At 45.8% G+C, this 14,460-nt stretch overlaps 1 protein-coding gene across 3 annotated transcripts in view; it reads left to right on the forward strand.

Annotated features, from left to right (window-relative positions):
* The window catches only part of arhgef19 (Rho guanine nucleotide exchange factor (GEF) 19), an 86,753-nt gene that overhangs the window by 57,221 nt on the left and 15,072 nt on the right, over positions 1-14,460 (forward strand). For all 3 annotated transcript variants that reach the window (XM_078558092.1, XM_078558094.1, XM_078558093.1), the window contains 6 exons: positions 6,125-6,257; positions 7,625-7,698; positions 9,445-9,692; positions 10,561-10,721; positions 12,823-12,975; positions 13,800-13,929. In XM_078558092.1, coding sequence (XP_078414218.1) covers positions 6,125-6,257; positions 7,625-7,698; positions 9,445-9,692; positions 10,561-10,721; positions 12,823-12,975; positions 13,800-13,929 — 899 coding nt within the window. The remainder of the gene's footprint in view (positions 1-6,124; positions 6,258-7,624; positions 7,699-9,444; positions 9,693-10,560; positions 10,722-12,822; positions 12,976-13,799; positions 13,930-14,460) is intronic.

Below are 14,460 nucleotides of genomic sequence, written 5' to 3' on the forward strand. Positions count from 1 at the left end.
GTATCAACAAGTGGTCCTCTTGGCACGGCCCGCAATTCTTTGAACATCTGTAGGTGTTTGCCATCAGCGCCAACAGCCCAATTTGATTTAAGAGCTCCACTTCTGGTAAGGACTATTTCCACATCCACTTTAACATGTTCAACTTTCAGCGTCAAGCCCATTTCATGCTATTAAAAACCCTGCATCATCTTCATGAGTAAAAACTGATGCAAAGGAGCCATTTATGACCTCCGCTGTATTTTAGAACTCCATGTGAACTATGGAATTCTTCAATGGCCCTGTAACAGCCCTTGATGGTCATCTGATTCCTAAGATAGTGTAAAAGACTATTGTCATTACACCTACCGCTTTTCCAGACTTCTTTATGTCTCAGTTAAAGATAGTCAATAAATATCTTTACTGTCCAGAGAATGATTTTCTTAAACCTGTAAAAATAATTCTGTTTTAGTCCAAACAGACCAAATGCTGGACAGTGGGATTAGGCAGGGTGGCTCGTTTTTTGGCTGGCACAGAGACGATGGACCAAGTGGCCTCTTTCTATGATTCTACGATTCTGACTTTGGACATGACCAGTTAGCTAATTTGCTGTTATTTTACCGTGTGCCCTTCTGTTAAACCTGGGTACGTACATGGCTTCCTTCTGCTAAAGAATGGTTTTAAAAGGATTCAATTTTTCTTCCCAGTGTTTCCCCAGGCCAGTAGTGAGCATTAAACACCAATAGTATTAGCATTAAATGTCCAGCTACTCACATGGTTTGGTTAATCAAGTTAAATCTAAAAATATTTACTCTTGGGCAGGGGTTTCCCCACATGGAGAGTTACTATTAAAAACCGGGTCCAGTATCTGATGTCCTCTGGTTTCTTCCATAACATTTTAAACAAAGGACTGTTTGTCATATTTACCAACCTTTCACCTCTCCTGTTATCAATTCTGGATGGATCACTATGAGAATCTGAGGAGTTAGTATCCCCTGTCACACAGATATTTCCCAGTAGATTGTCCTTGTTGTTTGTACCCAGAATGTTTCATTTTGGTTGCTTTAAAGGTTTCTTCTTTATATGAGTTTTCGGATGGTGTTGAGCACAAAGTCTCAAAGCAGAGGTTTAACAGGAGTTCAGACTTATTGTATTAGATAAGATATCCAGCGTGGCTAGAGAGTAGGTTGGTGGGCAGGAAGCAACCAGTCAAGTCTATTGGGTGTTACTCGGGTTGGAGGAGTGTTGTAAGTGCTGTACCTTCAGGGTTAATGCTGGCTCCACTCTTCCTAATGAGATATATCTGTGATTTGGACTAAAGCACAAAGAACACATCAAAATGTTGTCACTGTCATCACTTGTCCCTTGATTCGAGAATGACATCTACTCGGGACTGCGAGCTTCTGGGCCTTCGTGTGATTGAACAGGCTGATTCTTGACCCACAGATCTTTGGGCACATGAGGCAGGATGACCCACGGGATAGTGGGATCCGGAGTGCAGGATTTGCTTCCCTTTCTTTCCTTCTCTGCCGCCGCTCTGCCTCATCATTAAGATGTTGTGACTCAAAGCGTGAGGCATCTTGATGGACACATTGTCACCTGAACAAATGTGGGGTCCTTCTTGCAACCAGCAAGCGTTCAGGCAAGCCTCTTGCAAAATCAGCTTTGATGGACTGGACACTGTTTGTTCGACAGTTCTTCCATTGAATCCGGAGGATGCAGCAAAGGCATTGCTGGTGGAACTTCTCTAGTGATCGTGTGTGTTGCTGATACACATTCCAGGTCTCGCTGCTGTACAGGAGTGTGTGACAACAGCTGCTCTGTACACTAGGGGCAGAATCGTCCCAGATCTGCACTAAATACAGTAATGGGCAGGAAAAAGGACTTTTCACCCCCTGCCTCAATGGTGGGTTTTCACGCCATATTGTCCGCTTCCCGCCTCATTAATTATGCAACCACAGGAAACACGCTGTCTCGCTGGAGGGCAACCTCTGAATTGCCCGTCATGCTGTTACCTCACTCCGGGGGCCACATCCAAACTGCAGCCGCCTACACAGTTCTCAATGCCTGCAGCCCAGGACTGCTCCAGAGAAGACATGGCCCTGAAAGCCAAGAGGAGTTCAGTGACCTGTCACTGGAATGCCTTTCAGAGACCCGCCATGATGTCCTCCACCCCCACTCTGGCTGCAGGAGGTCCAGCAAATCTCACCACTCCATCTCACTCACTGTCAGCTCAAGGGACATCACCACTCACTCTCTCACACATACCCTCACATCTCCATCATCTCCTCTGGAGACTGCCTCCTCAGCCCTCACCATTTTGAGGCCGCTTGCACAGATCATCATGTGCCCCTATGCACACCCTGGGATACCCCCCTTTCCCAGTACAGCCCTCGCCCTGCAGCCCCTTCCATTTCCTGAGGCCACTTCTACCCCTTCCCCAAGCAAGCCCTAGCCCTGCTGTCATCGAAAAGCCACCCCCGCCTTACAGCTGGTCTGGTAGGTGGAGACCTGCCCGTGAGCCTCCCCTAAAAGTGATGTGGTGCTGCTTGTGAAGCCTGGTGCTAACGATTGCGAGTGCTTGACTGAAGCAAGGTAGCAAACAAACCTCAAAGTCCCGAGCCAAGTGCAGCTCGCCAGGTGCATGTCGCTTATGTACAGTTGTGAAACACGTCAGTGTGTAATCAGGCCGATGTACCCGGATGATCCAGCGCAGGGGGGTGATTCCGACGAGCAGGACTTATAATGATATGCAGATGCATTAAAATGAAGTTCCTGACATCTGCCAACGGGAAAGGCAGACCATTTACAGGTGGAGCGGACGATCACAAACTGGCTTCATGACGGCATGAAACTGATTTTTGGCCTTCCCGCCATATTAACCGCTCATGCCCACCATGATGCCCAACGCCAATGGGCACAGAAAGTTCCGCCCCAGGACTTTGATGTCAAACACTCGTTGCCGTGGTTTGTAGAAGGCTGAGCTGGCGCAGCTGATCCGGTTTTGGATCTCCTCATCAATGGTGGCCTTATGAGAAAGGTGGCTGCCAAGGTATGGGAAGCACTCAACATATTCCAGAGTCTCTACTTCAACAGTATTTGGCTGACCAGGTGTGGGTTGATGTGAGTTTTGTTTTGGCAACCTTCAAGGACAGGCCGACTTTCTTGTATGCAGAATTGAAGAGATCGAGAGTGGTTTACAAATCGGGTGTAGAGTGGGCAACGACACTGCAGTCATCTGCAAACTGCATGTCTATGGTGGTCAGTTTAGTTTTGGCACGGAGACGACTGAGGTTAAAGAGTTTTCCATCTAGGAGGTATTTAATACTCACATCAGAGAGTAGTTGATCTTCAGTGAGGTGAATAGTCACTGGCAGGTAGACACAAAGTAGAGTTGGCAAACAGAAAAGCAGACTATAAAACATTTCAGGAGGGCAATGGTTTATGGGAAGAGAAGTAGCAGGTACAATTTAATGCAGGGTAAAATGAGATAATATATTTTGGGACAAGCAATAAGGACATTCCCAATGGAAAGATATTTAAAGGGTACAAATAAAGAAAAGTAGCATAGTGGTAATGTTAATGGACCAGTAATACAGAGGCATGGACAAATGCTCTAGAAACATGAGTTCAAATCCCACCTTTGCAACTAGGGGAATTTAAATTCAATTAATTAATAAATCTGGAATAAATGATCATGAAACTACCAGATTGTTGTAAAAACCTTTTGCTAATGCCTTCAGAAGGGAAAATGATCATCCTTACCCAGTCTGGCCAACATGCAATTCCATATCCACAGCAATGTGATTGATTCTTAACTAACTGATGTAGCAAGCCACTCAGTTATATCAAACTGCTACAGAACAAAAGCATCTGTGGGTGCACCTAAACCTCATGGACTGCAGCGGTTCAAGAAGACAGTTCAATTCCATGTTCTCCACGGCAATTAAGGATCCTGACTCCCCAAAGCCTGTCCATCATCTACAAGGTACAAGTCAGGAGTGTGATGGAATAATCCATTTGCCTGGATGAATGCAACTCTAATGACACTCAAGAAGCTCGACACAATCCAGGACGAAGCAACCCATTTGATTGGCACCTCATCGATCACCTTAAACATTCACTCCCTCCACCACTGATGCACAGTGGAAGTAGTGTATACCATCTACAAGATTCACTGCAGCAACTCACCAAGGCTCCTTTGACAGCACCTTCCAAACTTGCAAATGCTACCACCTAGAAGGACAAGGGCAACAGACACATGGGAACACCACCAAATGGAAGCTCCCTCCAAGTCATTCACCATCCTGACTTGGAAATATATCGCCGTTCCTTCACTGCCACTGGGTCAACATCCTGGAACTCCCTCCCTAACAGCACTGTGGGCGTACCTACACCACATGGACTGCAGCAGTTCAAGAAGACAGCTCACCACCACCTTCTCAAGGCCAATTAGGGATGCTAGCCTAGCCTGAAATACCCATATCCTGTGAACAAACGTAAAAAAAGACAGATGGTCAATGAATGTTGGCCTTGCCAAAGATGCTTACATCCCAAGAATAAATTTTTTAAAAAGAGTCCTGGGGCTGTAAGTGCAATACTTAATGATTGTGCTAGTGCAGATAGATAAACCCATATTAAAAATCTCACTTAGCACTTTGGGTTTATAAATATGGGAATATAGTACAAGCGAAAAAGGGTAATGATGGATTTGTATAAAGGCAATGGTAGGTCACACTGTGTGTGGTTTTGAACCTCCCGTTATAAATAGGTCAGGACCTTAAATTAGTAGTAGATTTACCAGGGTCATGCCAGGGATGGGAATCTATAGCTATGAGGAGAGATTTGCAATGTGGGAGCTATTTCCACTGGAACAGAAAAGGCTAAGAAGAGATTGAATAGGGGCTTGAAACTTATGAAGGGTTTGATAGGGTGAAGAGTCTGGGTGGGAAGTCATTGACGAGAAATCATCAATTTAAAGCTATCACAGAGGGAGTGAGGACAGAGGTTAGAAGAAATGTCTTCATGCACAGTTGCTAAAGAGCATGGGGAGCTTTTCCACAGGGAATAACTGAAGCAGCGGACACTGCACCTTATAAGGATAAGCATTTGAAGCAGAGGAGGATGCAGTAAAGAGTGCAGCAGTGGAATTAATTTTGCATTGGCCTAGCAAACAGCTGGCCCAGGTATGACGGACCAGCCAGGCTCCTCTCCTACGCTGTAAACGTCGATGGCTCTGTATGGGGTTCGAACCATTTCCTGCTTTGTGTACCCATAGACAGTGTGTACCCCAGCTGCAGTGTGAGTCAGGCACAGGGCGCAGCTGTTTCTGTTTTGCCCCATGATTTGCCTTAACTGCAGGGTCAGAAGGAACCCCCATCGCACCAGCGGAGTATCTGCAATTCTTCCCAACTGTCATCCTTGGGTTCTGTCAAAAGGTCACTAAATGTTTTATCTTTTCGATGCTGGTGTACCCCTCCCCCCACCACCCCCGCCCCGTGCTTATTTTCATTTGTTGTTTCAGATTTCTGGTATTTGCAAAGGTTTTCTTTTTATCTCGTGTTGTTGGCTGCCTTAGAAATGCTGCACATTTGGTCCCACTTGGTGCTTGGGTTTTTACTCTTCCTTCTAAGTGATGTTCCTCACTGCACGTCTTGATTCTTCAATTCATCTCCCCTGCCTCGCTTTCCTCCTTTAAGATGCACCTTCAAACCTACCTCTTTGACCAAGCTTTTGGTCGCCTGTCCTTGTATCTCATGTGGCTTGGTATCAATTTTTTTTGACAACATTGCTGTGAAGCGCTTTGGGGGATTTACTGTGTGAAATATATGATATAAATACGAGTTGTTGTTGTAAAATGGAGTACAGGCTTTCTTTGCACTGTCAAGTTACAGCAGCTGTAGAAAGGCTGGGAAACTCCAATTGGGGTTGGCTTCACTGTCTCTGAAACACTGCCCAATCATCTCTTGAATCTGATTTTGAAGGGCGTGGCAGTGTTTGATGTTTGTAGTTTGGCATTTACATATACTGCCTCTGCTTGGCATTTCCTGCACTGTGTGTGTGCAATGCCAGTCCTCTCCCTCAGTATGGCAGGGCCTCTTGAAGTCCTGGGTATCTCATTGTTCCCCTTCTTACATCTTGTTCTCAGGTAGACGGAGCGCAAAGCAAAAGAGTAAGTCCCTCATCTCGATCAACAGCAATGTGTCTTCAAGGCCACAAAGAGATGGTCTCATCTTTGACAGTCCTCCACCCAGCTTGTGGAAATCGAGCACTGTTCCAAGGTAACATTTGGGCCTGTATTAAAGACCAGCATCTGGGACTCAGCACACACACAAACTCCTGGGACTGGATTATACACTTACATTTGGGACTGGGACATAGAGCTATCACTGTGATAAAGGCATGAGCATCATTTGTGATTGTCCACTTTCTGGTTAATCTCTGATTCACAGACACACACCAACACGCACACACACACATACATGTGCATACACAGAGACACACACACGCACACACACACACACGTATATACACGTGCATTCAAACACACACACACATATATATACATATGCATTCGCACACACACACGTATAAACACCTGCACTCATACACATACACGTACATACACATGCATTCACACACAAACACACATACACACACGCGCTTATATATACATGCATTCATACACACGCATACACACGCGTATAAACACATGCATTCATACACACGCATACACACACGTGTATAAACACATGCATTCATATACACACATAATGTATATACACATGCATTCACACAGTCACAGACACACAATATACATACACATGCAATCATACACACAAACACACACACAACGTATATACACATGCATTCATACACACACAATATATATATACACATGCATTCATAAACACAGACACACACATGCAGACACACACTATAAACACAGACACACAATATGTATAAACATGCATTCATACACGCACACACAATGTATACACACACATGCACACTGTATATACACATGCATTCATATACACACACAGTATATACACATGCATTCATACACACACACAATGCATATACACATGCATTCATACAAACAAACACACACACACAGTGTGTATACCCATGCATTCATACACACAGACACACACACACATACACTATATAGACACACACACAGTATATACACATGCATTCATACACACACAAACAGACATGCACACAGTACATACACACACACAATGTATATACATATGCATTCATACACACAATCAATTTATATAGAGATGCATTCATACACACACACACGCGCACACACACACACATGCATACCCTTACACATACACAATTACTCACTCACATATACACTCAATCATACGTAGTCTCACACACACACTCGCACATTTGCAGTAACACACCAAGCGCACTCTCTCATAAACACTCTTGCACTCATGCACAGTCACTAATGCAGCAACACATACGCACTCCAACATTAATATTAACAATAGAAATGTCAATTATACAGATTCACAGGAATCTCTGTAAAATCCCAGACAATAAATACTTCAAATTAATGCCCTGTGTGTTAGAGAAGGAGTGACATTAAATGTGATTGGGATCTGTTTCTGCTTCTGTTGTTCAGGAGAGTGGGATCAGAAGGGGAACTGAATGCAGAACAACTGAACGAAAGGAGACACTCCAGGTTTCTACTGAACTGTGAGTAAAAATGAATTCACTGCTCATTCCTCCTCATGGAAATGTCCTGAATCATGTTGTGTAAAGATCGCATAGGCACCTGGAGATATTCAATGCCTCGCCCAATTTTTTTCCCTCCTCTTCAGACAATGTTGATTCTTATTGTGCTTTGGTACCACTGGTGCCTATGCCATCTATTAACTCTCCTAAGTCACCATGCTTCATGTCTGACCTCAGACAATGAGTTGGCAAGGTAGTCACCCATGGTGTCAGCTGTTGTTCAGTTAGTAGCACTCTTGCCTCTGTGTCTGAAGGTTGTAGGTTCAATACTCACTCCAGGACTTGAGTGCAAAAATCAAGGCTGATGTTCCAGTACAGTGCAGTGTTGAGGAAGTGCTGTGCCGTTGAAGATGTTGTCCTTTGGATGAGATGTTAAACTGAGGTCCTGCCTGCCCTCTCAGGTAGATGTGAAAAATCCCATTGCAACTATTTTGAGGAGGGCCCAGGGAGTTATCGCTGATGTCCTGGCCCAATATTTATCCCTCAATCAACATCACAAAACACAGGTTATCTGGCCTTTATCACATTACTGTCTTTGGGATCTTGCTGTGTGCAAAATGGCCACAATTCCTACATTATGGCAGTGACTACACTTCAAAAGTACTTAATTGGCTGTAAAATGATTTGAGACATCGGTGGTTGATGAAAAGTGCTCTATAAATACAAATCTTTCTTTTCATGCAATGGAGAAGAACGAAGTCCAATTGTGTGCTCTCCCAGTGTCCACATAACACATTTCCTCTCAGCAGCACTCAGCCCTTCTCATCTCTGTCTTAAATGGTGATCCCTTATTTTTAAACAGTGACCCCTAGTTCTAGATTCTCCCACAAAGGGAAACATCCTCCCCACATCCATATAGATAAAAGCAAAATACTGCGGATGCTGGAAATCTAGAACAAAAACAAAAATACCTGGAAAAACTCAGCAGGTCTGACAGCATCTGCGGAGAGGAATACAGTTAACGTTTCGAGTCCGTATGACTCTTCATCGGAGGTTGAAGGGTCAGACGGACTCGAAACGTCAACTGTCTTCCTCTCTGCAGATGCTGTCAGACCTGCTGAGTTTTTTCAGGTATTTTTGTTTTTGTTCTCTCCACATCCACCCTGTCAAGACCCCTCAGGATCTTAAAGTGACCCCCCCACCAATAATAGTTTCTATTAGTGTTTAAGAAATGGGATTCATCTGCTAGATTCCCTCATCAGGGATCAAATTTGGAAGCATTAGAAGCATTGTGAGCATTTTAATTGTTACCACTTCTGCACATAAACCTCATTGATATTGCAGTTTGATTGAAATCAGCTAACTCTGCACCGGCCAGAAATCAAACAGGGCTTTCTTCTGGTCTGCCTGTTTCAGCACTTACACTGGGCAGCACTGACTGGTGGTGGTGGTGGGGGTTGGGGTGGGGGTGGGGGGTTGACATAATTCAGAGATTAACCACAAAGTGGATAATCACAAATGATGTGGTGCAAACAAGTTGCGATGTGATCCAATTCAAAGGAAAGTCTGGAGCTCTCTAGAGGAGATCATATTGGGTTGGCAGGGCAGGCCCTAGGGAGTTGCACAAATGAGTCAGTTGTCCCTGCACCTTTTACTGGCACAACTTTGCCTGAATAGCCTCAGGTTCCTGGTGTTGGCGGATTCACCCAACATAACGTCCAATGCACAGCCTGAGTATTAATTCCTCTCCTGGTTATGTTTTCACAGCGATCCTGTACCAGGAGTACAGCAACGTGGCGAGTGACCGTGAAATCCAAAGACAGAAACGGGCAGATACGGTCATCGAGGAAGATGATGCAATCCTGGTCAGCAAGTACAGGTCGTTACCACAGAACTTGACCTGGTCCCAGCGGTCAGTCCGAGGGAATGCATTTGCTCTTTGGCAGGACATTCCCGATGTGCGGAGAAGCGGGTTACTGGACCGAATGTGCAACGAGCAACGGAAGCTGCAGGAGGTGAGCGAACCCTTCGTGTTAAACACCGCCCGGGCCACGCGCAGGAACCGCAGCAATGGTGCGCATCTCCTCTGCGGTAACAAGGCTGATCACATGGGCCCAGATAAAAACCCAAACATTCAGGAAAGTTCACGTCCATTTGTTGTTTTACATTGTCCCTTTCATGTCTCTTAACTATTTATTGTCTCTCTCTTCCTGTGTGTGTGTCGCTCCCTGATTGTGCAACAGCCTCGCCTGAGGCACATGAACAGGATGCTGTGAGCTGTCTAGGCACAGTCGTGAGTCACCAGTTTGCAATCTTTTCCACAAAGTGCTTGGCCTCTCCTTGGGGCTTTCCAGGTTGCATAGCCGGACTTAAGAATTATTTGTACGGCTGTTGTGGTCTCGAACCAGTGACCTATTGCTACATGAACCACTGCGAGACTAGTGGAGAGTCTAATTTCCAGTGCAGTGGAGAAAGGGCATATCTTCAGTGACACCCACCACCCCAATAATAGCCTCTATTAGTGTTTAAGATATCGGATTCATCCACTAGATTCCCTCATCAGGGATCGATTTTGGGAGCATTAGAAGCATTGTGAGCATTTTAATTGTTACCACTTCTATATATAAGCCCCATTGATATTGCTGCCCAGTCCCCATGTTCAGACTACGTTACTCCGCTGATCTTCATCTTACCGACACTGCCCCCAGCCAATTCAAGGTAATGGATGTTCTCCACCATTTTTATTGTCCAATTCCATTGTGTGTTTTCTTTGGGACTTTTCTGCCTTTTCCCTGAGTACTCGTGAACCTTAGATTGAATCCAATCTGCTGTGTGCAGTCTCTGCTGAATCTCCACCTCAGCTGCAATGTCTGTGTCCATTAGGCCAAGTTTGAGCTGGTCACTTCGGAAGGATCCTACCTTCGGAGTCTCACCATCACCATCGAGCATTTCCAGAACTCCAGGGAGCTCCAGGAATGTCTCAACGCTCAGGAAAAGCAGTGGCTGTTCTCCAAACTGCCCGAGGTCAAAGAAGTCAGTGAAAAGTGAGTCTCGCAGCGATCAGAGAAAAGAACTGGACTAAGTTGACAAGGCTCCATAGACAATGGGATTTGGGTGTCAAGATTAGGAACAGCCAGTTCCCCTAAGAGCAAAGTTGTTAAAATCTTTTCTCTGTGTGAAATTGAGCCATAGAGAACAGTAGGAGGTGCCACAACTGACCTGGGGGGGTAGGTGAGAAAGCAAATCAGGCAATGTTCCCATTGCCAAACACTACTGAGTGACCCTGGTGAATAATAAGTGTGTGTGTGTGTGTGTGCCAATGGGCATTGGGTGGGGACAGGATTAGGATTGGCTGTGATGCTCCTCATGGCCAGAAAGCTTGCTGTTGCTCAATGTCTAGTTTTCGGAATTGAACGCCTTGGGTTGGTGGCGCAATGGATGCTGCACCCAGATCCCTGTAGCAGGGCCCAAGGCAATGCCTGTGACACTCATACCCGGGTACAAAGGAGATCCCTTCAGGAGAGCAGAGGGGTGGGGGGAATAATTCAAGGTGAAAATTCCTGTCTGAAATTCTCTACCTGCCCCTTCTCTTCACAGATTGGGTTGAGGTCAGGTGATGCTAGCTTTAAAGATCCGGTGCGTTAATTGTGATCTGACTAAAGAACCATCTTCTAGGGAACACAGCACCTTTCCTGCAACTTTAGAAATTGCAACTGGGATTGTGCTGAAGTTACCACCCCCTCTCTGCCTCTACCTTCTCCCAGGTAGATGGGCGTTTGGGCAGTGACCCAGCTTTGACTATAGTTCCCTACAGTTACTTAAACACAACTGTACAGTATCAGTGCAGCCTGACTCAGGGCCAGTGGGCATGATTAAAATATCGCAGCCAGCAATGATCCACTTAAACCGGCCTGTAATGCTTCCCTCCCTCTTTACAGCTTGAGGCTGATGTGCCGAATTGCCTGTAGAATAGAATTATGCTTTAGGCAAATTATACCGACCGTACATTGTGATGAGAGCTCTCGACAGCATTTTAAATAACTGTTCACAACTAACACTTTATGTGATGGGTCCTGGTCGGTGTATTTATTGTTTCTGCTTGATGAGGTGCTCTGTGGTGGGCAGTCGGTTGTGTTTGTGCCCCTGATGTGGGGGAGTGGGTAGTGAGGGGGTACGCAGGTATCCCTGACCTTCCCAGTACAGAACTGAGGCAGATGGATGGCACTGCTCCCCCTGGGTGAAGTGCCAAACACAGGGACGCTGTTTTCTGCAATCTCAGTGTGGGGCATCCCGTGGTTCAGGATGGCTGTGCTGAGGGAGAGCCAAGGCTTTCAGAGCCTATACCCACCTTACCCGTTATCAAATTCCTGTCTGTCCACACTACAGACTGCAGACCAACCTCGATATTGGTGAGACCAAGCTAAACGAAGGAGAGAGGTGGAGCCTCCTTGCCTCCCGGGTAATTGAGTTGTGGATTAAGTTACTAAGGAAGAACATTAATGTGAGCAGTTTAAATAGAGCCCAGAGCCAATAATACCTGTTTCAGGTGAAAGACAGGATTGAGGGTAAGACCCAGAAGGTGGGAAAGTGGGATTGGGAGATATGGCTTGAAGGTTGATAGATGGTGTTCAAAAATCTGAGAATCGAGTGAGAAGGATGGATGTTGAGAGCTTGATTTATATACTTTCACGGGATGTGGGCGTCACTGGCTAGGCCAGCATTTATTGCCCATCCCTAATTACCTTTGGGAAGATGCTGGTGAACTGCCTTCTTGAACCCCTGAAGTCCACAGCGCTGTTAGGGAGGGAATGTGGGTGTTTTGGGGGGGGGGGGGGGGGGGGGGGGGGGGGAGTGTGGGGGGGGGAGAAATTGGATGGGATTAGAGGACACAATGAAAAGAGGTGGGGTTGGGGGGGGGGGGGGGTGGGGGGCGGCGGCATGGGGGTAGGGGGGAGGGGTGGGGGAGGTGTTGACCATGCTATTTAGGCCAAATGAACAGGTTTCTATAGATTTATGTTCCGTTTACTGGTTGGTTTCTGCTTTCTTTGTAGTTATAGTTGCGACCATTTTGCCAAATGTGAGCCATTATATTTTTCACTGCTACTTAGGGCCTTAGCTCAGTGTTTTCTATTCTATTGTTGTCAGGTTCCTGCAGGAGCTGGAGGAGAGACTGGAGAAGGACATCTTAAACTTTGATGTGTGTGACATTGTGCTGGTTCACTGCCCCGCTTTCAGGAGAGTCTACCTGCCTTACGTGACCAACCAGGCTTACCAGGAAAAGACCTACCAGCGGCTGCTGTGCGTGTGAACATTTCTCTAGCCAGGTTAAAGCAGTGAGAGAGCAGCCCAGTCTTCACTTTTTCAACACCTACTTGTACAAAGTAATGGGAGGTTGAGATGGCTCAGTGAATAAGTGCACCCCCTGTTGTGATCCTGAATGGAGAGGTCAGGAGGAGCCACATTCGATCTCATACCTGTGCTGTTAGCTTGGTGGCCCAGGTTAGAAGGGGGAAAATCGCCAGGCATTCCTGGTCCTGATCACTATCCAGTCAGTCCCTCTGGAAAGTGGAGGTGTGTTTTGGAGTGTTTTTTTTTAAAAAAGAAAGATTTTCATTTATATAGCGCTTTTCATGACCACCAGGCGTCTCAAGGTGCTTTATCGTCAATGAAGTACTTCTTGAAGTGTAGTCACCGTTATAACATAGGAAAAGCGGCAGCCAATTTGCACACAGCAAGCTCCCACAAGCAGCAATGTGATAACGACCAGATCATCTTTTTTTTGTCAATTTGGTTGAGTGATAGACATTGGACCAGGACACCAGGGAGGACTCTCCTCCTCTCCAAAGTAATGCTGTGGGATCTTTTACATCCACCTGAGAAGGTAGATGGGGGTCCTCAGTTTAACATTCCATCCAAAAGCCAACACCTTTGACAATGCAGCACTCCCTCAGTACTCCACTGGAGTTTCAGCTTTAATATTTGTGCTCAAGCCCTGGGGTGGGACTTGAGCCTAGAACCATGTGACTCAGGGGTGAGCATGCTGCCCCCTGAGCTACAGTTAACGCACAATGGCTGCATAAACCCATTCAGTGACTGAGTTATTCTTTGGATCACCTTTGCAGACATGAGAATCCCAGGTTTTCCAGTATCCTGGCCAAGATGGAGGAGGATCAGGTTTGCCAGCGTCTGCCCCTCACCTCGTTTCTAATCCTGCCATTCCAGAGGATAATGCGACTGAAGATGTTGGTGGAGGTAAAACCCACATATTTTAAATCTGCAAAACATAAAACAGGAGATCCACAAATCACAAATTATAGAATCTTACAACACAGAGGGAGGTCAGTCGGCCCATCGTAATTATGTTGACTCTTTGAAAGAGTTATCTAAGTAGTCTGTTATAAGATGGTTCGGTGTCTGATTAAGAGGTCTAGAGGCTAGTATGATTGAGCATAAACCATTTATTAGTAACCCAGAACTATATCCAACTCCAAGGTACTGCCCTGCATGGATACCATCTCTGCGCTGGCTCCTTGCAGACCCTTCTACACACAGAGTACCATCAATGTGACTCTCTATGACACACTGTGGGCTCCAGTCCCACATTAACCCTTACCCTGCCGAATGCCCTCTTACTACCTGTCTGCTCTTTCCTAATAAACCTGCAAATCTTTCCTTTTCAAGTATGTATCTAATTCCCTGTTGGAAGTTAACATTGAATCTGCTTCCACCGCTCTTTCAAGCAGCGCATTCCAAATTGCAGCAACTCATTGCATGAAATAATTT

This window comes from Cetorhinus maximus, chromosome 15 (assembly GCF_964194155.1).
Source record: "Cetorhinus maximus chromosome 15, sCetMax3.hap1.1, whole genome shotgun sequence".
Classification (NCBI taxonomy): Eukaryota; Metazoa; Chordata; class Chondrichthyes; order Lamniformes; family Cetorhinidae; genus Cetorhinus; species Cetorhinus maximus.